Here is a 24,110-nt window from a genome sequence, read left to right as displayed (position 1 = left end):
CCCCCCCCCCCACATTAGGGGCCGTGCATAAATGACGTCACGCGATTGTGGACGATTTTTGACCCCCCCCCCCCTTGTCACACGGCGTCACAAAAAGTCAGACCCCCCCCCTAAAATATGACGTCACAAAGCTCTGCCCGCTCCCCCAAAACCATATTTCTATTTTGAAAAATAAAACATGCTTCAAATCGCTTTAAACTATTGTCATTGTAGTGCGTATTTAATGTGGCGCTGCACTCTGATGTTGTAGGAGTGTTGTTATAACAATTAGTGTTGTTATAACATTTATGGGCGACCCCTTAGGGGAGGGGTTGGAGGAAGAGGGGGGGCGAAACTAATTACTGTAAATACAAAATATAAATAACATCGGTAAGAGAGATCAGGAGGATAAGTCAGTCGATTGTGACCTCGAATTCGGAGGCTTCGCGGAGCAGCACACGATGCGATGGTTGTTGCCACTTCGCTGCGGTGACCGAATGGAATGAAACCTGACCGGCGAAACGTAAAATGAAACGGGAGTTTAAAAGTAAAAGCTTCAATTTTTTTATACATATATAAAAACGGAGAATGCTCGCGTCGTAGACCCGCGGCGAGACAGACGCTGCGCTCGAACCGCGCGGGTTCCTGCGCTCTTTATTTCGTGAACGCGCGGCAAAGAAGAAGCGAAGCGGTGCGCGCGAAGTCGGCCACTGCTGTAGCCAGCGGGGGGGGGGGGGTCACGGTGGGAGCGGAGGAGGGTCAAGGTGGGAGCAGGGGGGGGGGAGTCAAGGTGGGAGCGGGTGGGGGTCAAGGTGGGAGCGGAGGAGGGTCAAGGTGGGAGCAGGGGGGGGGGCAAGGTGGGAGCAGAGGAGGGTCAAGGTGGGAGCAGGGGGGGTCAAGGTGGGAGTCAAGGTGGGAGCGGGCGGGTCAAGGTGGGAGCGGGGGGGGTCAAGGTGGGAGCGGGGGGGGGGGTCAAGGTGGGAGCAGGGGGGGTCAAGGTGAGAGCGCGGGGGGGGTCAAGGTGGGATCGGGGGGGTGGTCAAGGTGGGAGCAGGGAGTGGTCAAGGACGAGGCGACGAGGCGGCGACGCTGGTACTCGAACCTTGCCGTCCAGCGGCAACAATGAGCCCAGGTCCGCCGAGCTCCCCAGGAACTCTGGGATTTTCTGAACCCCGTGGGCCGGCGAAGCTCCCAGGACCCCGGGGAAGGTCACGTGGCACGCGTGTGGTTGCTAGCAGCGACGTTATTGCTTTGCAAATTATTAACATTGCCATTGCTGCGACTACTACTGCTACCGAGCGGTGAAAATAAAACTTCATATTGCAACAACCGTGGCGGTGGCATCCACCGCCGTGGAGCTCCGAGCACAACGGGAAACCGGGCAGGGCAGCAGCTGCGCTCAGTCCCCCACACACCCGACAGCCCCAGCACATCTGTACACACACCTATATATACACACAAACCTGTGTGTGTGTATATATACCTACACACGCACACACTTGTCTTCACACATGTCCACATAGGGTGCACATCTTATCCAGGGTGTGGAGGCGATTGTTGCATGTCATGGAGGTGACAGGCTGGGCTAGGGGAGATGGATCATGGCAGTGTTCTTCACCAATTTTCAGAGGGGGGCCACTTTTGCCGATAAGACATCGTCATTGTGAGGGCCGCCACAAATTTGAAACCTTAGGGGGGTTTGACGATGATGATGATGATGATGGGGGATGTTGTCACTCTGTGTGTCTTGTCGGGGGGCCGCACGTCAGAGGCCGCACTAAAGGCCACCGGGGGCCGCCAGTGGCCTGCGGGCCTTGCAATGAAGAACACTGAATTATGGTGAATGGATGATGGACGAAGTGCAATGGGATAGGATGTATGGGCTTCGAAAACAGCGATGGATTGGGTTGACAGCAATGGGCGAGCCTAATAATGGAGTGGCGAGAGCTGATCTAGCAGTGGTGGGCTCAATGGAATGGGCAGAGATACATCACATTTGAGGAAGGCCCAGGATGGGTATAATTTGGTGGGGGGGGGGGGTCCTCTTTGTATATTTAATTCCTTCCCTTGACCATTTCACCACCACCCTTGCCCAATGAAGCCAAATGCTCGATTGTTTGGCAATCTCAGCTCTTGTCTTTTTTTTAAACGCGATGCAAGATTTAAAGGCTCAATCAAAGTTAAAAAGAACTATTTTAATTTCGGTACAAGGCTGCTAGTCATACACACAGCGATGCGATGGCTTTTACTCCCAAACTACCCGCAGGACGTGTCATAGTGCTCCAGTATTGCGTTGTAACCATTATAAATTAATACACATATATTTCACAATAAAGGGGGACTTGTCATTCCTAGGACCCAGGCTGCAGCACGATCAGCCCCTGCGTTAATCGAGCCCAGGTGATGGGTTGGGGTTGATGGTCTAGGATGTATGGGCTAGGGTTGATGGGCTAGGATTGATGGACAAGTGTGTATAGGCTGGGGTATCATGGGTTGTGCAAGCAGGAGGGTGCGGGCTGAGGTGTGTCAGAAGCGAAACTCCCACGGCCCCGTTTCAACCACCACGACTGGAAAGCAGCGTTATCGCTTCACCACCCTGCCACCCATTTAATAAAGGGTAGTATTTTTGTTATATATATTGTCCCCATATTAAAATGACAATATCAATAAAGTTCTATATACTTTTTATTTATAATTGATATTTGGGTTAGGCCACGTAACAATCCGGTTACATTTCTGCTGTAAGACCCACCCACCCAACAGTGAAATTGTCACGCGTATGAGCGTTTAACGACACGCCAATTATAATTGTTTTGCTCACCGGTGAAGTTAGTGAGTAATTATCACAACCAGATTCAGCGATTAGATATGCCGCGACGTTCCGTTCGAAACGTTCCGCTTGAAACGGCGAAGAGCATCATCAGGACAAGGTCCATGAAGTCAAAGTAAAATCCAGGAAGTCTAATGGATAAATGTTGATTGCGAGAATCGTTCTCCAACTTTATCCGTTGAGCGAGCTGAAAACAACTGGCATCGTCAAACGCGTGAATGCAACAACCGATTTTGTTTGGCTGCGTCAACCAGTAGTGGGTCTTGCGACAAATTTTACGGGGCCTGAACCAAAACGCAATTATGAATCGAAATACTGACTGCGCACAGATTCGTGCTTAGTTGTATTTTTCGTCGTAAATCATTTTACATTAAACATTTTTATATATATTGTGGACCTGCGTACCACACGGGCAGGCCAACAACCAATTCCAGCCGTGGCCGGACTACAACCACGACCCTTGCATGAAGCCACGGAGAATGGCGAGGACGGGGAGGTGTGGGATGGAGCGAGAGGAAGCGAGTCTATATAGCGTGGGGATGAGGACCCGGGCCCTGGGCCGATACTGGGCCACAGACAACAGTTCCCAATGGTCATGGACATGACGTACCGTACCCCCTTTTCCACTGCCAAATCTGAGCAGAGCCAGCGTGGGGCCCGTTATGGTATGGGTGGTTTTCCAGCGGCTGTTTGCCGTGCCGAGCCAGAAACCAAACAGTGCTACTGCTGGCCTCGCAAGAAAACGTCTGAATCTGGCTGGGGGCCAAGCAGGGTCAGGGAAGACGAGGCGCTGATGACGCGTTCATTGCATCTCACGTCATAACACCCGAACAGTCAACAGCAAGGCGTCTAAGCGAGTTGGGAGGCGTGCGATTGTGAGCGAGTGAATGAGTGCAACGGTGAGTGTGCGAGTCAACTCAAACACAGTGTGACCGCGTCCATCGTGGGTCCCCGACTTCACACGCAGTGCTCGGCAAGGGCGGGGGAAGTGCGGTTGCAACCGTCGCGGTGTGGCTGGTGGTGCCTGAGGGGGGGGGGTGGGGGCCCGGCCCCAATCCTCGGCTATTGCTGCTGCCACCGCTAGGCTTTGCTGAACCGCGTGAGCTCCTGGCGCACGGCTGGGGAAGGAGGGGGGGGGGGTGAAGGGGGGCAGGGAGAGGAACAGAGGAGGGGGATAGGTCAGGGTCGACTAAGGCGCTCTCCGATCCCTTGCCTATTGTCAGTGAAGAACACTAACGGGCGATGGCGCTTAACGAGCCGGGACGTGAATGATGCCACCAGGGGGGAGAATGGGCCATGCGAGTCCCGGTGTCTCCTGGGCCGTGCAATTGTGGCCCCGGGCACGGAGACGTGACTGCTACGAACACGGCGGCCGTGTGCACAGGGAGGGAGGGGGGGGGAATGGAGACACGGAGCTAGAGACTGCGAGACAAAGACGTTGAGAGATACACGGAGAGCAGAGACACGGAGAGGGAGACATGGAGAGGGAGACATGGAGAGGGAGACAGAGACACCGAGAGACGCTGAACAAGAGATCTAGAGAAAGTAAAATGGGGAGGAAACAGACGGAGACACAAAGACACAGAAATACACAGAGATGCAGAGAAATGTGGATGCGCAGAGACACGGCACAAGGTTGCAGGCACCTGAAGAAATGGGGGGCCCTGTGCACAGGAGCCCTCCAACATTAGAGACCCCCCCCCCCTCTACCAACATCCCCCTCACCCCCCACCCCCCCCGGGTCTCACCGGCCAGGATCTCCTCCTTCACCTTGTGCAGCTCCTGCCGCACGCCGGCCAGGATCTCCTAGGGCACCGCGCGCACCACACAGCCACCGTCACGACGCCCGTCCGCTCCGCGAGCACCCACTATCGGCGCCATGAACACCAAGAGGGTGGCGGCGCGGTGGTAACACCTGTGCCTCACAGCAAGAAGGGCCTGGGTTCAATTCCCCGACTAGGGAGTTTGTATGTTCCCCAACTTTCCTCTCTAAGGTAAAACCACCACGAAATGTGACCGCGTTGGCCAAACGTCCCAATTGCTGAAACCTGACCTGCCAATTTATCGATTGGGACTTCCCACACAGCAACAGCATTGCTCTCGAGCGCAAGTACATGGCAGGGCTCTCCTGAAATAGTCTTGAGTCTCACAGTTAGGATGTTCTGGGTGAGCATGTGGAATAATAATGATAATTAACTGATGTTTCATTTGGTTTTGATATCATCCTCAAATTGTCCCGATCTGACCTGGACTAACCCTCCAGTATTAAATCGCTCAATCTGTCGCCGTAGAACTTGCAAGCTCTACTTCAGGCGGTGTCCTGCTACATCAGGCTGTTGAGCCACAAATTCTATAACCAACGGGCTTGGCTTCGCGTGGGAGGAACCCAGAGCAAACCTAGACACGAACACTCCACGCTCCGTACAGATAGATTCAATAATCCATCTGCCTTACCGACATCGGGACACATTGCAGCTCGGCGGTAGGCTTTGGGAGTTTCACAAATCTCTCACGTGATCCACCAACCCCTGCTTTAAAATAGCACCACCACACAGAGGCCCCAAAACCTGGAGGCCGCAGACCCAGAGGCCTTGGCGGGCCCCATGTGTGTGTGGAGTCGGTGCTCGGAACCCTTTTTTCTTATTTTTTTGCGACAAAACGTGAGGCCGGTACAATACGCCGATGAACATTGGAGGACGGGGGGGAGGGGGGACAGAAAGTGCGCAAAAACTCAAATTCGGCGCAAAAACTCAAATTCGCTGCGACGAGACCGAATGTAAGTGGTGGGGGGGGGGGGAGGTCGGGGGGGGTGGGGTGCACGAACCTCTTTGAGGTTCTGCGAGGGGCCGCCATCCGGCACGGCGTGCAGCGTCAGAGACCCGACACACGACTTGGTCCTGGTGGTGGAGAGAGGTGGGAGGGGGTGGGGGGGCCAGTGGACAGTGAGGGGGGCGAGGGGGGGGGGAAGCCACAGGGACATTTGGTGGCTCAGGGCCCAGGCCAGTCCCCCCGCCCCCCCCCCCCACCCCACTAGTGCTGTCCCTGCATCCGCACCTGCTCAGGTTGCGCAAGGAGTTGAGCGCAGCGTCCGGCTGCTTCTTCTCGGCCCCGCGGCTCATCTCCAGCCTGCAGAGACGGAGACGGAGGAGGAGGAGCGGGCAGGTGTTGGAGAGACATGTGGACGCACTTTGCAGGCGAATGGACAGACAGCCAGATGCACGAACGGACCACCGGTGGACGGACCGACGAACAGACGTGGAGAGGCATACGGACAGATGGACAGGGAGACAGATTACGAGACGTAGGCACCTGCTCAGGCTGCTGGAGGAGTTGAGGGAGGGACCGGGTTCCTTCCCCGTGGCCTCACGGCCCATCTCCAGCCTGACGGGGACACGGGGACAGGGGACGGACACAACGCACGCGTGGACGGATGGACGGACGTGTGGACAGATGATCGCACAGATAAACAGTAAAATGGACGGAGAAACGAATCGACATACACAGGAACAGACAAAGCAATGGACGGATAGACCTGACTGATAGACGGCGAATCAACCGACAGATGGACGAACAGTTGGATGGAGATGACGCATGACGATGGGGAGGGGGAGGAGAAGGCAGACATGAAGGGACGCACTTGGACTGCGATCGACTGAGCGGCTTCCCGTTGGCCCACGGCGCCTTCTTGGGGCTCTCTGCGGGCAGACACGGGGAGGGAGAGAGAAAGCGGTACACGGGGAGAGGGAGCGGTACACGGGGAGGGAGAGAGAGAGCGGTACACCGCCAGCAACAGGCGCCCAACGAGAGCCCACACACTCACCAACAACACCACCCAACAAGCACTCGGTTCACACACGTCACACACACACACACACAACAATACCCAATACACACCCCCTTGTTGCCAGGTTGAAAACATTTGCGCCCCTCTAGTGCTCGATTAGTGCTGCTAAGGTGCTACTTGCAGTGACTGAAAAGCATCGTCTATGGGCCATTTCTAAGCGGTAGGCCTCATGTGGCAGGTTCCCCCGCCCCTGATGATCTGGAAGGGTCTAGAGCTGAGATGATGCAGTCGCTATGGTGACACACCGAGAGGCCTCGTGTCTTTCTTGGGACCAGCGATCGCAGCCGGAGCCTCCTCCTACACAGAGAGACCCACCACCACAGTGACACACCATCACATCATCACACAATCATTGGCACACCATCACAGTCACACACCATCATATCATCAGTGGTACACCATCCCATCATCACAGGTGAACCTGGAGACACTCACGGGTCCCGGTGCTGGGTCTGGGGTCCCTGTGGTCCCTGTGGTCCCTGGGGTCCCTGGGGTCCCGGGGGTCCCGGGGGTTCCGGGGGTCCCCGTCGCTGCTGAGAGAACCCCCTGAGAGGTCTTTCTCCTGGTGGGGACACACGGTGGGGGGGGGGGGTGCCGATGATGGTGATGAGGTGTGTGGAGGCAGGAAGGCTCCGATTGTTATTATTGTCGTGCAAGCCGCATGCCACATGACGATGGTGTTGACGATCGTGATGACGTCGACAGCAGCGACGGTCGTCAGGATGATGGTTGTGATCATGGTGAAGGTGGCAGAAGTGATGGCGACGTAAGTGATGGCGACGTGAGTGACGGTGATCGTGATGGTAGTGGTGGCGGGGATGATGATGGTGATTCATGGTGATTATTGATGATGATGGTGATTCATGGTGATTATTGATGATGATTCATGGTGATTATTGATGATGATGGTGATTCATGGTGATTATTGATGATGATGGTGATTCATGGTGATTATTGATGATGATGATGTTGACGAGGGACCCCACCTCCGGGCCAGCATGGCGCTCATCTCATCCATTAGGCCCCCCCCAGAGCCTCCTCCTGCTCCTCCTCCTGGGGGACCCCGGCTGCCCCCTCCTCCTCCAGGCCCCGACTCCTCAGTCTTGGGGGGGGGGGGGGTGCCCAGGGGAGGGGAGTGGAGAGGAGGGGTGAGAGAGGGGGTTAAAGGTGTAGTCCACCTGTCCATACCCAAGGAGCCCTTCACAAGCTCGAGTCGAGGGTTTGGACATGGACTGAGAGCCATCGACGTATCGAACTCTGGATGTATTTGATGAAATCATCGACGTTCACCAAAAGGTCTCAATGAACATGCCATTATTTACGGTAGATATCAATGTCTCTAATTCAAACGCAATGTTTGTTTATTGAATAATACAATTCGCAACGAATCGGTCCGTTCCAGACGTGTCCACGTTTGCTGCCCAATCCCTCCGCGTGGACACCGGCTCCCGGGCGGCCCAGTCCCACAAGCGGTGTGGGGCCCTAGGGGCCCTCCCGAGATTGCCCTGGGAGAGGCGCTGGGAGAGGCGCTGGGGGGATGCGTGGACCCCTTTCTCGCAGGCCAACCCCCAGACACATTTCTCAAGTCGGCCTAGGTCCACTGCGGGCCGACCGAAGTTCAACGCAGCAACAACGGCCGCGAGAACTCGGCACAAACCAATTTCTGCCGCCCGAAACACAGACGCCAACACCCGCACTGTCCCGGGCAAACCCAGAGGCAGGTGGCAGCAACCCTCACTCCGGCCGCTCACGGACTCTTCTGGGACTCGTTGGGCCTTGGTTGCTTTGTCCGCCCCCTGCCCCCCCGACTCCGCCAACTCCCAACCTCCTCGTCCTCCACTTCCGCTTTTCTTCTCCCCGCACTTCCCCCCCCCCACCCCCAATGCCACTCACTCGCATGATGCGGTTGCGTTTTGACGCTGTTTATATATTTCCTGGGTCGTTGACCCGGGCAAGTGGCGGCTAAATTAAGCGTTGCTCCGTGTCCCTGCCTTACAGTGTTCGTGGCGTTGTTTGGTTGTTGTTGGAGTATGTTATCGGTGCTGTGTTGATGTTGTGTTTATCTTGTTGTTTTTTGTTGCAGTGTTCTTGCTGTCGATTGCCTTATGGTTGTTGCGATTGCGTTGCTGTTGGTTACCGGCTGGACTTTCTTGAGTTGGACCCCTGCGATCGAGGCCCCGAACGCAGGGGGCCTTGGGGCCGCGCTTCCTCCCGCGGGGGGCGGCGGTGGGGGAGGGGGCGGGGGTGGCGGGGGCCCCCCCCCAGGCTGGGCCCCCCCAGGCTGGGCACCCTGGGGTCCCGTTCCACACACGGGGGCCGCAGTGTGGGCCAAAGTGGAGGCCCCGTTTCGTCCTGAAGTGGGCACAAACAGGGGTCCCGTGAACCCCCTCCAATCCCTCCCTCGAGTCCCCCCACCCTGTCCCGCCCCCACCCCCCCCCCCCTTTAGGTCCCCCCCTCACTGAAACCTAAACACGGACGGTGAGACTGAGGAGGGGACACAGCAACGAGGTTGAGGACGAGGAGAGGGATGATGGGGAGGGAAAATGAGAGGTGAGGGCGAACGTCATGAACGAGCGAGATTAGAAGAAGAGAAGATGAGGTGAGGAGGGATTAGCAAAGAGGAGAGATGGTGAGAAAAGAGGGGAGATGGGAAGTAGACAGATGAGAGAATAGAGATGAGGTGAGACGAGAGAAGAGGTGAAATTATCGGGAGGGAATATGTGAGACAGGAAATGAGAGATGAGGTAAGGAAGGGGAAAGTGAGATGAGTGAAGGGGACAGGTGGAGAAGGAGGAAGTGACGTGGAGGGAAATGATGAGAGGTAAGACGAGGAGAGATGTCAACTGGAATGGAGAAGAGAAGGTGGTCCCCGTGAGGAGGTGTTACCGTGGAAACTCTTGTGCAGGTCCTGGTACGAGTCTAGGGACTCGTACAAGCTGAGATGCAGACACATGGAGACAGACAGACACACACACACACACAGATTCCCATAGAGCCTATTAAGGCCGGTATGGAACACAAGGGTGGCCAGCACAACGCCCGGCCACCTTTGGTCGCTTCTCTACCCTCCTGTTGGAGGGCAACTTCCTCCAAATGCCCGGCAGCATCCTTCACAAGCCTCCTCCACAAAGGCCGATCTTGACATCGCTGGTTCCCATCATCGGCAAGTACAATTAGCTCACATCCTTCTGTACCGCATCAATTAATCTCTTCTCTAGCCCGTGCCGTACCCATTTAGTTCCTCTAACCGGCCAAACATGCTGCTTGCACTTGGGATGTCTGCACATGTGGGCTACATGACGCAGCCAACACAGCCTCGCCTGCTGGAGGAGCTCCCACAGACAAAAAAAAAATACAAAGATCCCCGTGACTTTACCGAAAGACCCAAAGAATATTAACCAGACTGTTGGGACAAGTGCTGTTAGCGAGCACCTATGAAGGCCGGCACGGCACATGGGGGGGTGGGTGGCCAGAACAACACCCGGCCACCTTTGTCTCCCTCGTGGCGATGACTAACTAGTGCCATGTTAACACATCGCACATGTTAACACATCGCACTAGGTACTCATTTGAGGCCGAGTCGACCTAGGAGAGGCCCAGGATCGGTTCAGATAATCGTCACTGGTGTTGGCCTTGAGCAGAAATCGAACCCGGGCCGCCGGGTTTGTAGCGCAACACGCTACCCGCTGCACTACACAGACACGCACACAGACACACACTCATTGCACACTCATTGCACACTCATTGCACACTCACCACCATTGCCATCATAGCGCAGCAATAGGAACCATTCAGAAGCGTGCTGCTCGGCAAGTTTGGTGCACTGAGAAGTGCCGGTATGGCAGAACGACGCATTAATGACGTCATACTTATCCACCAGGTACAATGACAAAGATCCCCCTGATAGCTTTAACAGACTGTGGGGGAAAGTGCTGTTAGCGAGAGCCTATTAAGGCCGGAATGGTACACGAGGGGGTGAGTGACCAACAGCACGTCAGGCCGCCTTTGTCTCCCTGGTGACGATGTTTACACACCACACCAGGCATCCGATTCAGGTAATAGTCACCGGCGTTGGCCGTGAGCGGGAATCGAACTCGGGTCGCCGGGTTCGTAGTGCAGCACGCTAACCCGCTACACCACCGCTCCACGTACACACACACACGTACACATACATACATACACACACGTACATACATACACACACACACGTACATACATACACACACGTACATACATACACACACGTACGCACCTGTCGCCGCCCGACTCGGCCTCATCACGATCCGGGCTTTGTGGAGGTCCTCCTCCTGAGATGATCACGCGCACACACACACACGTGTACGCCAGTCCACACGCGCGTGTGCAGACAAAGATCCCCCGTATAGTCTACACAAGCTGTTGGGGCAAGTGCTGTTGTTAACCAGCACCTATGAAGGCTGGCACGGCGCACGAGGTGGTTGGTGTGACCAGCACCACGCCCTATCACTTTGTTTACACACCGGACCAGGCATTCATTTAAGGCTGAGCTGATGTGGGCGGGGCCTAGGACTGGTTGAGAAGTCACTCGCTAACGATCTTGGCCGTGGCGGGGAATCTAACTTGGGTGGCTGCGTTCGTTCTTTGTGGTGCAGTCTGCCGACTACCGCACCGCAGGTCCCACATACACACAGTGTCACACACAGTGTCACACACGCAACGTGTCACACACGCACAGTGTCACACACGCACAGTGTCACACAAAGATCCCCCGTATAGCCTTAACAGACTGTAGGGGCAAGTGCTGCTAGCGAGCACCTATGAAGGCCGGAACGGTACACGAGGGGGTGGGTGGCCAGCACCACGCTCGACCGCCTTTGTCTCCCCAGTGGCGATGTTTACACACCACACCAGGTACTCATTTAAGGCTGAGTCGACCTAGGGGAGGCCCAGGACCGGTTCAGATAATCGTCACTGGTGTTAGCCGTGAGCGGGAATCGAACCCGGGTCGCCAGGTTCAAAGCGCAGCGCGCTAACCGCTACACTACACGCACAGTGTCACACACGCAGGCACCGAGCACGCGCAGGTACTACAACCCGCGCAGCTACTGCAGATTTCCTCCCATCACCACAGACCGGGATCCCGCTTCCCCTACACCCACGTGCGTTTAACTACACAAACATACGCCGGTACAACTGCGTACACACATACACACGTTCACACGTGTGTACACACACAACTGCCATTCGCCACTTAGTGACAGTGACGGTACCACACCGCTTGTGCCAGGCTAGGTGCACTTTGGGGCCATCAGATGAAGTGTGGAAGGCTCGCTGCTGTCAGGGGACAGACCCAGGTGCTATGGGTTGACTGAGATGACTATATCCCCTACTGTGCCAACTTGCTGCATTTATCTACCCGGCGCGCCGCTTATTGTTGCGAGGGTCACTTTTTTGCCCTCTGTTATTGTTGGAGGGCGATTGCCTCCAACTGACCAACAGCATCCTTCATGAGTCTCCTCCTGGCACCACTGGGACCAGTTTTCAGCAAGTCCACTCAGCCAAACATCCTTCTGTACCACATCATCCCATCTCTTCTCTAGCCTGTGCCATACACATTTAGCCACCACCATCAGAACAAATAGAAGCTGCTTGGGCATGCGGTGGCTGGGCATGTGGGCTACATGAACCATCCTTGCCTTCCCGAGTAGCTCACCGATACGACTGTGTCCAAATCTTTCAGGGATCTGCGAGCTCCTCACACAATCCAGCCTGGTGAAACCCAGAATGGATCGGTAGGCAGGCCAGTCTACGTTTTTCAAACCGACGCAGATGTTCCATTTGAAGGGTCCACGTTTTGCAAGCATAGAGGAGGGCACAAAACTATGGCCGAGTAGATTTAAACCTTTGTTTGGAGCGACAGACCAGGAAGCTTCCACACAACGTTGCACAGCTGACAAAATGATAACGCCGTTTGACCGATTCGGATATAACATACAAGGACAAAGATCCTCCACAGAGTTGAATCTTGGGGCAAGTTCTGTTAGCGAGCACCTATCAAGACCGGCACAGCACATGAGGGGGGTGGTGGCCACACACACACACGTTCACACACGGACTTGTACAACCAGGGCTTAAAAACTAAACTTTTTCCGAGTCGCTGGTAAACTGCAGTAGCAGTCGTAGCCACAGCTCATAGCGAGAGAGAGGAAGACTGGATGTGGTTTGTGCAGGTCTGGAAATATTTTCCAGGTTGATGACCCGGTCATTGCTAACTGAACTTCAGTTCTGGAAACAACGACATTCACACACACATGCACAAGATAAAGGCAACGATCCACCGTATAGCCTTAACAGATTGTAGGGGCAAGTACTGTTAGCGAGCACCTATGAAGGCCGGAATGGTACAAGAGGGGGTGGGTGGCCAGCACCATGCCTGGCCGCCTTCGCCTCCCTAGTGGTGATGTTTACACACTAGGGGAGGCCCAGGACCGGTTCAGACAATCATCACTGGTGTTGGCCGTGAGCGGGAATCGAACCTGGGTCCCCGGGTTCGTGGCTCCGCATGCTTACCGCTTCGGCAACGCTCCACACCGTACAAGGGCACACACAGAGACAACAACAACAACCGCCATTCGCCACTAAGTGGCGGTGACGTCACCACGACGCTTGTGTCAGGCCATGTGCACCTTGAGGCCACGTGAAGTATCGAACGCCTGCTGGCAGGAGGTCACGGGCAGACCCAGCAGCTGCCACGGGTCGACTGACCGAGATGACTGGCTGATGCACCACCTGTGCCCCCTACTGTACCAACTTGCTGTGCTTTAGCCACCCGGCGCTCCGCTCGTTGTTGTGAGCGTCGCTCCTCCGCCCTCCATTGTTGTTGGAGGGCGACTGCCTCCAACTGCCCAGTAGCGTCCTTCATGAGCCTCCTCCACTGAGGCCGATCTTGACACCGCTGGTACCAGTCATCGGCAAGTCCACTCAGCTCCACGTCCTCCTGTACCACATCACTCCATCTCTTCTCTAGCCCGTGCCCCGCCCATTTAGCCCCCTCGATCCGGCCGAACAAAAGCTGTTTAGGCATGCGGTGGCTGGGCATGCGGGCTACATGACCCAGCCAACGCAGCCTTGCCTGCCGGAGGAGCTCACGGATGGGACTTTGCCCAGATCTTTCAAGGACTTGTGAGCTCCTCACACAATCCAGCCTGGTTAAACCCAGGATGGATCGTAGGCAGGCCAGCCTAAATGTTTCCAACCGGCGAAGATGCTCCATTAGGGGGGTCCACGTTTCGCAAGCGTAGAGAAGGGAGGGAATGACCGTGGCCGAGAAGACCTGAAGCTTCGTGCGGAGCGACAGACCAGGTAGCTTCCACACAGCGTTACGCAACCGATGAAAAGATATTGCCGCTCGACTGATTCGGAGTGAGACCTCTGCTGATAAACTGGAGCCGGTCATAAGCACACTGCCCAGGTATGGGAAACTCTCCACTCTCTCCACAACTGCCCCATCACCAATTGGGAGTTGTGGGGGTGGAGTGTCCGATGGTACAAAATACCCAGGCAGGTGCTTAGTTTTGGTGGGGCTGATGGTAAGGCCCCACCTCTTAGTGGCACACAGAGACACACACACAGACACACACACAGAGACACACACACAGACACACACACAGAGACACACACATACACACAGACACACACAAAAACACACACACACACACAGACACACACACACACACGTGCCACCCCTCCTCCAAATACAATGTACGTGGTGACCTCGACCCATTTTGATCAATCCTGAAGACTCAACACTTCCCAAGTGTCACCCCTGATCCTATGACCCAGTAAACAGTGGGAGAGGGAGCACAACAGGTGGGGGGGGGCACATAGCTTCACCTGTGACACACACCTGTCGTGCATCACACCCCGTGTACAGGTGCCCCCCCCCCCACGTGCTTCTGTACTGGCCACACTTCCATGCACCCCCAAACGCACACACACATACAACTACAGACACACACACGTACAACTACAGACACACACACACGTACAACTACAGACACACACACACGTACAACTACAGACACACACACACACACGTACAACTACAGACACAGACACACACACACAACTACAGACACACACACACGTACAACTACAGACACACACACACACGTACAACTACAGACACAGACACACACACACGTACAACTACAGACATAGACACAGACACACACACACGTACAACTACAGACACACACACACACACAGGTGCCTCCAGGCCACCCTCCCTCCTATCACGAGCCCCCCCCCCCCCCGTACCTCCCGCGCCCCCCACCGAGAGCGCCTCGGTCCCCCACGTCATGGCGTTGATGAAGAGGTTGGCGTCGTCCTCGCTCGTGAAGCTCAGGCCGAACACGCGGCCCTCGCTGCGCCACTGCAGGAAGGTGGGGGTGGCGCGGTGGAAGCGCGTGCCCTGCGTCAGGTGGCACTCCAGCACCGTCTGCGGGACGGGGGGGGGCACGGGGTGAGGGGGGGGCACGGGGTGAGGGGGGGGGCACGGAGTGGGGGGGGGCACGGAGTGGGGGGGGGGCACGGAGTGAGGGGGGGGCATGGAGTGAGGGGGGGGGGGGCACGAGGTGAGGGGGGGGGCACGGAATGAGGGGGGCACGGGGTGAGGAGGGGAACGGGGTGGGGGAGGTGTACGGGGTGAGGCGGAGGGGGCACAGGGTGAGTGGGGGGCAGCGGCGAGGGCAGGGTGGCGAGGTGTGTGTGTGTTTCACCTATAACAGGCATCTCGTCACTGCGATGCTGGACGGGAACCTCGTCAGGCCGCGTGGGCGATTGTTTTTTTGTTTATCGCACTTCACCACGCCGCTCAGAGCTAGGGCTGGCGAGTGCAGTGCAACAGAGCGCTGCACAATTTCCCTGCACCGCCTTTGCTGACGGCGTAGCCAGCGCAGCGCTTGGACATCGGCTCGAGGTGCGGCGGTCGCTGTCCAAGCTCAAAACTGGCTCAGCTGCCGAGATCTGCCGAGATCGGGCGGGTTCCGCGTGACTTGGTCGCAGGAGGGGGACACGCGGAGGAATAATAATAATAATCACCACAGTCACAGGACTGTGACAGCGGCCATTTGTTTACACGGGGAAGTCCTACCGAGTCGGAGAGGCAGCAGAGTGCGTGGAGGGGATTAGAGCGCGGTCAGAGTGGTGAGGTGGGAGGAGTGCGTGGAGGGGATCAGAGTGAGGTGAGAGGGGAGTGTTAGGCAGGAGTGAGTCCATGGAGGATTTTGAATAAAGTGAGTGCAATCTTGACATTGATCTGAGATTGTATTGGGTCGGGGTGATGTGGTCTTGGACCGCGGGCTTCCTGAGCACTGCAATTGAGATTCACTGCTCTACATCAACAACAGCCACTAAGTGGCGGTGACGTCACCACGACGCTTGTGCCAGGCCATGTGCACCTTGAGGCCACGTGAAGTGTAGAACGGGGCAGACCCACGGGGCAGACTCAGGTGCCACGGGTCGACTGACTGAGATGACTGAGATGACAGGCTGATGCACCACCTGTGCCCCCTACTGTGCCAATTTGCTGTGCTTTAGCCACCCGGCGCTCCGCTCGCTGTTGTGAACGTTGCTCCTCCGCCCAGTAGCGTCCTTCACGAAACTCCTCCACAGATGCCGATCTTGACACTGCTGGTATCAGTCATCGGCAAGTTCACATTCTCCTGAACCACATCACTTCAGCTCTTCTCTAGCCCGTGCCGCGCCAGTTTAACCCCCTCGATCCGAACAAAAGCTGTTTAGGCATGCGGTGACTGGGCATGCAGGCTACATGACCCAGCCAACGCAGCCTTGCCTGCCGGAGGAGCTCACCGATGGGACTTTGCCCGGATCTTTCAAGGATTTGTGAGCTCCTCACACAATCCAGCCTGGTTAAACCCAGGATGCATTGTAGGCAGGCCAGCCTAAATGTTTCTAACCGGCGAATATGCTCCATTAGGGGGGTCCACGTTTCGCAAGCGTACAGAAGGGAGGGAATGACTGTGGCCGAGAAGACCTGAAGCTTCTTGCGGAGCTACAGACCAAGTAGCTTCCACACAGCGTTACGCAACCGATGAAAAGATATTGCCGTTCGACTGATTCGGAGTGAGACCTCTGCTGTTAAACTGGAGCCGGTCATAAGCACCCTACCCGGGTATGGAAAACTCGGGAAACTCTCCACTCTCTCCACAACTGCCCCATTACCGATTGGGAGTTGTGTGGGTGGAGTGTCCGATGGTACAAAATACCCAGACAGGTGCTTAGTTTTGGTGGGGTTGATGGTAAGGCCCCACCTCTTAGTGGCACACTCCAGTTTCAGCAGAAGCGTCTCTAACTCCTCCTCTGAATGAGCAGAAATTACCAAACCATCGGCATACATAACGTGGTTGACCAATAGGGAGCCATCCCTTGACTGCACCCGGGCATCGATCAGCCTCCCATTATATCTGTACCAAATGGAAATTCCTCCGGTACAGCTATTGAAGGCTTCACAAACTACGTGGTCAAAATAGATGTTAAATAATGTGGGGGCCAGAGGACATCCCTGTCACACCCCAAGGTGTACAGGGAATGGCTCTGACTCCCGGCCACGTAGTTTTACCCGGGCCCACTCACCATCATGAAGGTCCTTAATGATCGTGAGCAGAGGGTCAGAGACTCCGAAAGCACGAAGAACAACCCAGAGCCCAGGCCTACTGATGGTATCATAGGCCTTGACCAGGTCAATAAAGCAGAGATGTAGGTCTTGTTGGAATTCCCTACACCTCTGCTGTAGCAGCCGGACAGAAAAATATGGCATCTATGCAGGACCGCCCTTTCCTGAAACCACACCTACCCACACCTACACACACACACCCACCTACACACACACACACACCTACACACACACACACACCTACACACACACACCCACCTACACCCACCTACACACACACCTGCTGGTCGTATACACGCTGCCCCCACACGCGGATGGAGGTGCGCTCCTGGAGGAGGTGGATGAATGCGGGACCGGATTCCCCCGCTCCTCCCCCAGCACACGGAACCCAGCGGCGACTCGAGTCATCGTATAACATTGGGGCAGCGACCACCACCGCGAGTTCACTGTGGACATCGGCACGGAGACATCAACATAGAGACGTCGATATTAACACATCAACATGGAGACATGAACACATCAACACGGAGACATCCAGACATCAACACGGAGACATCCAGACATCAACACGGAGACATCAACAGAGACATCGACATTGAGACATAAACACAGAGTCACAGAGACATGAACAGAGACATCGACATTGAGACATTGAGACATCGAGACATCGACACGGAGACATTGACACATCAACACGGAGACATCAACACGGAGACATCAACACGAAGACATCAACACAGATACATCAATACGGAGACATCAACACGGAGACACGGAGACATCAACACAGAGACATCAACACGTCAACACGGAGACAAACACATCGACACGGAGACATCAACACAGAGACATCAACACGAAGACATCAACACAGATACATCAATACGGAGACATCGACACGGAGACATCAACACGGAGACATCAACACATCGACACGGAGACATCAACACAGAGACATCAACACGTCAACACGGAGACATCAACACATCGATACGGAGACATCAACACAGAGACATCAACACGTCAACACGGAGACATAAACACATTGACACGGAGACATCAACACAGAGACATCAACACGGAGACAACACATCGACACGAAGACATCAACACAGAGACATCAACACATCGACACGAAGACATCAACACAGAGACATCAACACGGAGACACGGGGATTCTGATGAACGCATACAAAGACTCGTGGGGACATGGGGGACACGGAGACACGGAGACGTGGGGAGTGGGAGACGTGGGGAGTGGGAGACGTGGGGAGTGGGAGACGTGGGGAGTGGGAGACGTGGGGAGTGGGGGAAGTTGGGAGTGGGAGACGTGGGGAGTGGGAGACGTGGGGGACGTGGGGACACGTAGGGAGACACCCCGGCCGGTGGTGGGGGGGGGGTCAGTGGGGTCACTCACCTGCTGGTCTCCGCAGGTCCCGCGGGTCCCGCGGGGACCGTGGGAAGCAGTCTCCTGCTGCTCATGGGGCCGGAGCTGGGAGAGAACACAGGCGCAGCGCTCTGGACCGCGTGTGTGTGTCTGTGTGCGTTGTATGAGTGTTGGTGTGTGTGTGTGTTGTATGAGTGTTGGTGTGTATGTATTGGTGTGTGCGTGTGTTCCACAGTGCGAGTTGAGCTATGGGAGGTCAGACCACATCCGGTCGGCTCTCTCACACACGCAGACAAATATGCATACACATCAACAATTGTACAACACACACACATACACATCAACACTTGTACAACACACACACACACAAACACACATCAACAATTGTACAACACACACACATACACATCAACAATTGTACAACACACAGACACACATACATACACATCAACAATTGTACAACACACAGACACACATACATACACATCAACAATTGTACAACACACAGACACACATACATACACATCAACAATTGTACAACACACACATCAACACTTGTAAAACACACACACACACATCAACACTTGTACAACACACACACACACATCAACACTTGTACAACACACACACACACATCAACACTTATACAACACACACATACACAGACACACACATACACATCAACACTTGTACAACACACACATACACAGACACACACATACACATCAACACTTGTACAACACACACACACAGACACACAAACACACATCATCAACACTTGTACAACACACACATACACAGACACACACATACACATCAACACTTGTACAACACACACACACAGACACACAAACACACATCATCAACACTTGTACAACACACACACACAGACACACAAACACACATCATCACTTGTACAACACACAGACACACAAATACACATCAATACTTGCACACACACAAATACATACACATTAACACTTGTACAACACAGACGCAAAAATACATACACATTAACACTTATACACACAAATACATTCACATTAACACTTGTACAACATAGACACAAATACATAAACACGTGTACAACTAAAAAGATGAAGATCCCCTGTATAGCCTAAACAGACTGTAGGGGCAAGTGCTGTTAGCGAGCACCTATGAAGGCCGGAACGGCACACGAGGGGGTGGGTGACCAGCACCACGCCCGGCCACCTTTGTCTCCCCAGTGGCCATGTTTACACATCGTACCGGGTACTCATTTGAGGCGGAGTCAACCTCGGGGAGGCCCAGAACCGATTCAGATAGCCACTGATGTTGGCCGTGAGCGGGTAAGTAACTCGGGTCGCCGGGTTCGTAGCGTAACGCGCTAACCGTTGCACCACCGCTCCCCCTTCTCTTTCGCACGACACACACACACGCACACACGACACACACACGCACGCACCCACGACACAAACACACACGCACCCACGACATACACACACACACACGCACCCACGACATACACACACACGCACCCACGACACAAACACACACGACACATACACACGCACCCACGACATACACACACACGCACCCACGACACAAACACACACGACACATACACACGCACCCACGACACAAACACACACGCACCATACACACGCACCCACAACATACACACACACGCACGTGTTCGCGAAAGGGCGGATACGCACGGTGGGTTTATCCCTTAGTAAAGGGGACCTGGATAAGTGGGGGGGGGGGGAGCTGTCAGGATGGGTAATAAGGGGTAGGGGGCTGGTAGTGAACCCGAGTTGGGGTCTTTGTGAAAGCACACGCAAGGCTGGTGGAACTTTGGTTGGGATCACCACAAACCACACTCGGCACCACCACAAACCACAGTCGGCATCACCGTCAGCACCATCACTTGCGACCGGGGTATCCATTCAGATTTCGGGAAAATCTTCCACGAACATGATCACCATCATTACAAACATCACCATCACTGTAATCCTCATTACCACCACAATTATTATCACAACCATCACGGATAAAACACTGCGACTACCAGCGTGACAATCAACACCACCCCCTCGACAGCCATCACCCTCCTCAAGCCACCACCATCACCACCACTTTCTCTCTCGCTCACACCACCAGCATCACCACCACTCCCTATCACCACCACCAGCATCACCACCATCACCACCACTCCCTATCACCACCACTCTCTCTCTCTCCCTCACACCACCAGCACTCCCTACCACCACCACCATCACCACCACCACCATCACCACCACTCTCTCTCCCTCACACCACCAGCATCACCACCACCACCATCACCACCACTCCCTATCACCACCATCACCATCACCACCACTCTCTCTCTCCCTCACACCACCAGCACTCCCTACCACCACCACCATCACCACCACTCTCTCTCCCTCACACCACCAGCATCACCACCACCACCACCACCACTCCCTATCACCACCATCACCACCACCACCACTCCCTATCACCACCACCACCATCATCATCACCACCATCACCACCACCACCATCATCACCACCACCACCACCACCATCATCATCACCACCACCATCATCATCACCACTACCATTCCCTACCACCACCATCATCATCACCACTACCATTCCCTACCACCACCATCATCATCACCACCACTCCCTCCCACCATCATTCCCACTCCCTATCATAACAACCACTACCTCCAACTACCACAACTCCCTTCCACAACCACCACCGCTCACTACTCCCTTCCACCGCTCCCCACTCCCTTCCACCGCTCCCCGACCACCACCACCGCTCCCTGACCACCACCACCACCAAACCATCACAGCCACACCCAGGCCGCGCCGGGTCGTGGCCTCGCGCCGCGCGCACCCTCAGACAAAGGGGACCCGGCCCCTCTCCCCTCGCCACGCCCTGGCACCCCCTCGCTCCCTCCACACACCGCGTGTCTGTCTCCCTCCACACACCGCGTGTCTGTCTCCCTCCACACACCTCGTGCGGGACCGGGGCGGGGGGCTCCGGCACCAGGGTGGACGGCGGCGGCGGCGGCTGCCGACGACAAGGAGGAATGGGAGGATGATGAGGTGGTGGAGAACGAGGTGGATGAGATGAATGAGAATGATGCGGATGATGATGCTGATGTTGTGTATGAGAAAGACGAGGCGGATGATGACGATGATGTAGTGGATGATGATGATGATGTGATGGTGGATGATGATGTTGTGGATGATGATGATGTGATGGTGGATGACGATGTGGTGGATGATGATGACGATGCGTAGAGGTCACGCATCTCTCCCTCCACACGCGGCCACGCGCACGCGCAAAACCTCCCCTGCAGCCCGAGCGGCGAGTGTGAGCACGTGGTCATTCATTCGTGTTCTCATTCACTCGCACGCGATATCATTCACAAGCATGTCTACTCACGTCCCCTCATTCATTCCCGTCTACTCAGACGCGATTTCATTCATTCACGCGTGCACCCGGCGCTTTCATTCATTCGTGTGCTCAGAAACATGCTGTCATTCATTCACGTGTACTCATCGCAAGTGCTTTCATTCAGTCGTTCATTTATCCACACCTGTGCTTTCGCTCGTGTACGCGCTCTCAAAATTCATTCACACCTGCTTCAATCAATACGTGCTCATTCACCCACGTGCTTCAACTCATTCACACACTTTCATTCATCCACTCACACGCGCATTCATTCGCTAGCACGTGGGGGTGGGGCCAAGCGTCAAGTCACGCCTCCCCGCAGCTCCACCCCGGGGAGGTTTCTCTTGAGGACTCCGGCAGAGTGGAGTGGAGCACGAGAGAGCGGAGTGGAGCTCGGCAGAGTGGAGCAGGAGAGAGCGGTGTGGAGCCAGGCAGAGTGAGGTGGAGCCAGGCAGAGCCAGGCAGAGCGAGGTGGAGCACGAGGGAGCAGAGTGGAGCTCGGCAGAGTGGAGCTCGGCAGAGTGGAGCTCGGCAGAGTGGAGCTCGGCAGAGTGGAGCTCGGCAGAGTGGAGCTCGGCAGAGTGGAGCTCGGCAGAGTGGAGCTCGGCAGAGTGGAGCTCGGCAGAGTGGAGCTCGGCAGAGTGGAGCTCGGCAAAGCGGAATACTGCTGCTGCTGCTGCTCTCATTTGTCCTACCTTTACCTGGCTAAACGTAGCCACTCAGTAGAAGCTGGGCATACCTACGCACACCTGATGCAGCATCATCACAGTTCTGTCGTGCTACGGTACGCTGGGTATGTTTTGGATACAATTGCTGAGCACAGGTACGAAGGTCTCGAAACGTAAAGCGGTCAGCAACACACAGCACTATCCGAGTTGTAAACAGAGGGGTGTTATTGTCGTTATAAGAGCTTGGGGAAAGCGACGACGGGAGGGAATTCCACAGCGGAGCAGTGGCAAGGGAGGAAGAGGCAGGATCGAGAAGCGTTGCGTGACCTGCAGGATGGTGGTGCATAATACAGCTTTTGTTTTGGGCTAGATCGCGTAAAAATGAATGTCGTTAAACCCGCCGCCACCAACCACCCGACACAGCCAATTAGTAAGTTTTGTCACGTAAACAGAACATGTAGGAGAGCGAATCCACATTTGTTCACACCGGTGTGCTGTGCTAGTGACGAATTGGCACGTTCTGTTTACGTGACAAACCTTACTAATTGGTGGTGAACGGGTTTAACAACACATATTTACGCGATCTCACCAAAAAAACTTTGCGATGTTAGGGTGGTGATGGTTGAACACAATGTGTGGATGAGACGAAACGATCGGTCTAAATCAGTGGCTTAACCTTCTACTGCAGCCTTGCACCCCTTTGGTTCTCAAGCGTTAAAACATCGACAATGTTAACACACACGTAGGCGGCTTTGATGAATACAAAGCTATGATTTACCTTCTAAAAAGAAACCTGCCCATGTCTCGCAGCCCCAGAAAGGGCAACTCGCACCTCCTGGTCTAAACTAAACAATTTGTATTTTTTTACTTTACCAGGTTAGGTAAACGAAGCTAAATAGCTCTTTTTCAGAAGCGACATGGCGATCACAAATTGTTGTAGGAGGGAGGGCGAAATGGAAGGATGTGGTGGATCGCGATCAGGGGACAGTGGATGTGACCAAAGAAGATGAAATAAACTCGCGGTGGTGAGATAATCAGAGCACACCGACCCTCTGCAATAGCAGTCGGTGTGTTTTTATTTTTTATATTGGGACGCTTGGCTTGGATGATGTAAGCACAGTTATTATAATACAAGCAACACATCATTATAGGAAACTGGTAGGGGGGGGGAGAAGGAAAACTTCTGATACAAGGACACCATCTGGGATCTAGGCAGTTGGCTTTGCTCCCAAGGGGGATGTGCTTATATCCAGATGTGACTTCGCATGGCTA

The 24,110-nt window shown here is 54.9% G+C and overlaps 1 protein-coding gene across 2 annotated transcripts; it reads right to left on the bottom strand.

Annotated features, from left to right (window-relative positions):
* Window positions 1-2,153: 2,153 nt before the first annotated feature.
* On the bottom strand, window positions 2,154-19,264 carry LOC144723569 (uncharacterized). Of its 2 annotated transcripts, XM_078602414.1 has the most exons (15): window positions 18,747-19,264; window positions 17,610-17,775; window positions 14,953-15,133; window positions 10,907-10,961; window positions 9,541-9,590; window positions 8,791-9,005; window positions 7,640-7,755; window positions 7,089-7,215; window positions 6,899-6,950; window positions 6,447-6,504; window positions 6,119-6,190; window positions 5,864-5,935; window positions 5,634-5,706; window positions 4,558-4,615; window positions 2,154-3,927 (listed from the first exon to the last, which is right to left on the bottom strand). In XM_078602414.1, exons 1-15 carry the CDS (start codon window positions 19,055-19,057, stop codon window positions 3,890-3,892), a joined length of 1,644 nt encoding a protein of 547 aa, XP_078458540.1. In that variant the 5' UTR covers window positions 19,058-19,264; the 3' UTR covers window positions 2,154-3,889. The 2 variants fall into 2 exon arrangements, with proteins under 2 accessions (XP_078458540.1, XP_078458541.1); XM_078602415.1 differs by lacking the exons at window positions 9,541-9,590; window positions 17,610-17,775; window positions 18,747-19,264 and having other exon boundaries at window positions 14,953-15,052.
* Window positions 19,265-24,110: the final 4,846 nt, after the last annotated feature.

The sequence above is a fragment of the Lampetra planeri genome, chromosome 18 (assembly GCF_965212315.1).
Source record: "Lampetra planeri chromosome 18, kcLamPlan1.2.h2, whole genome shotgun sequence".
Lineage (NCBI taxonomy): Eukaryota > Metazoa > Chordata > Hyperoartia > Petromyzontiformes > Petromyzontidae > Lampetra > Lampetra planeri.
This window is presented reverse-complemented; position numbering and strand designations above follow the sequence as displayed.

Excerpts from the sequence above, each read along its gene's own strand:
- LOC144723569 (XM_078602414.1), bottom strand. The coding sequence starts at position 19,057 with ATGTGTATGTGTGTGTGTTGTACAATTGTTGATGTGTATGCATATTTG. Across the intron at positions 7,216-7,639 it reads AGCGCCATGCTGGCCCGGAG|GAGAAAGACCTCTCAGGGGG; the intron begins GTGGGGTCCCTC and ends TGTCCCCACCAG. Across the intron at positions 6,505-6,898 it reads GAAAGACACGAGGCCTCTCG|AGAGCCCCAAGAAGGCGCCG; the intron begins GTGTGTCACCAT and ends GTCTGCCCGCAG.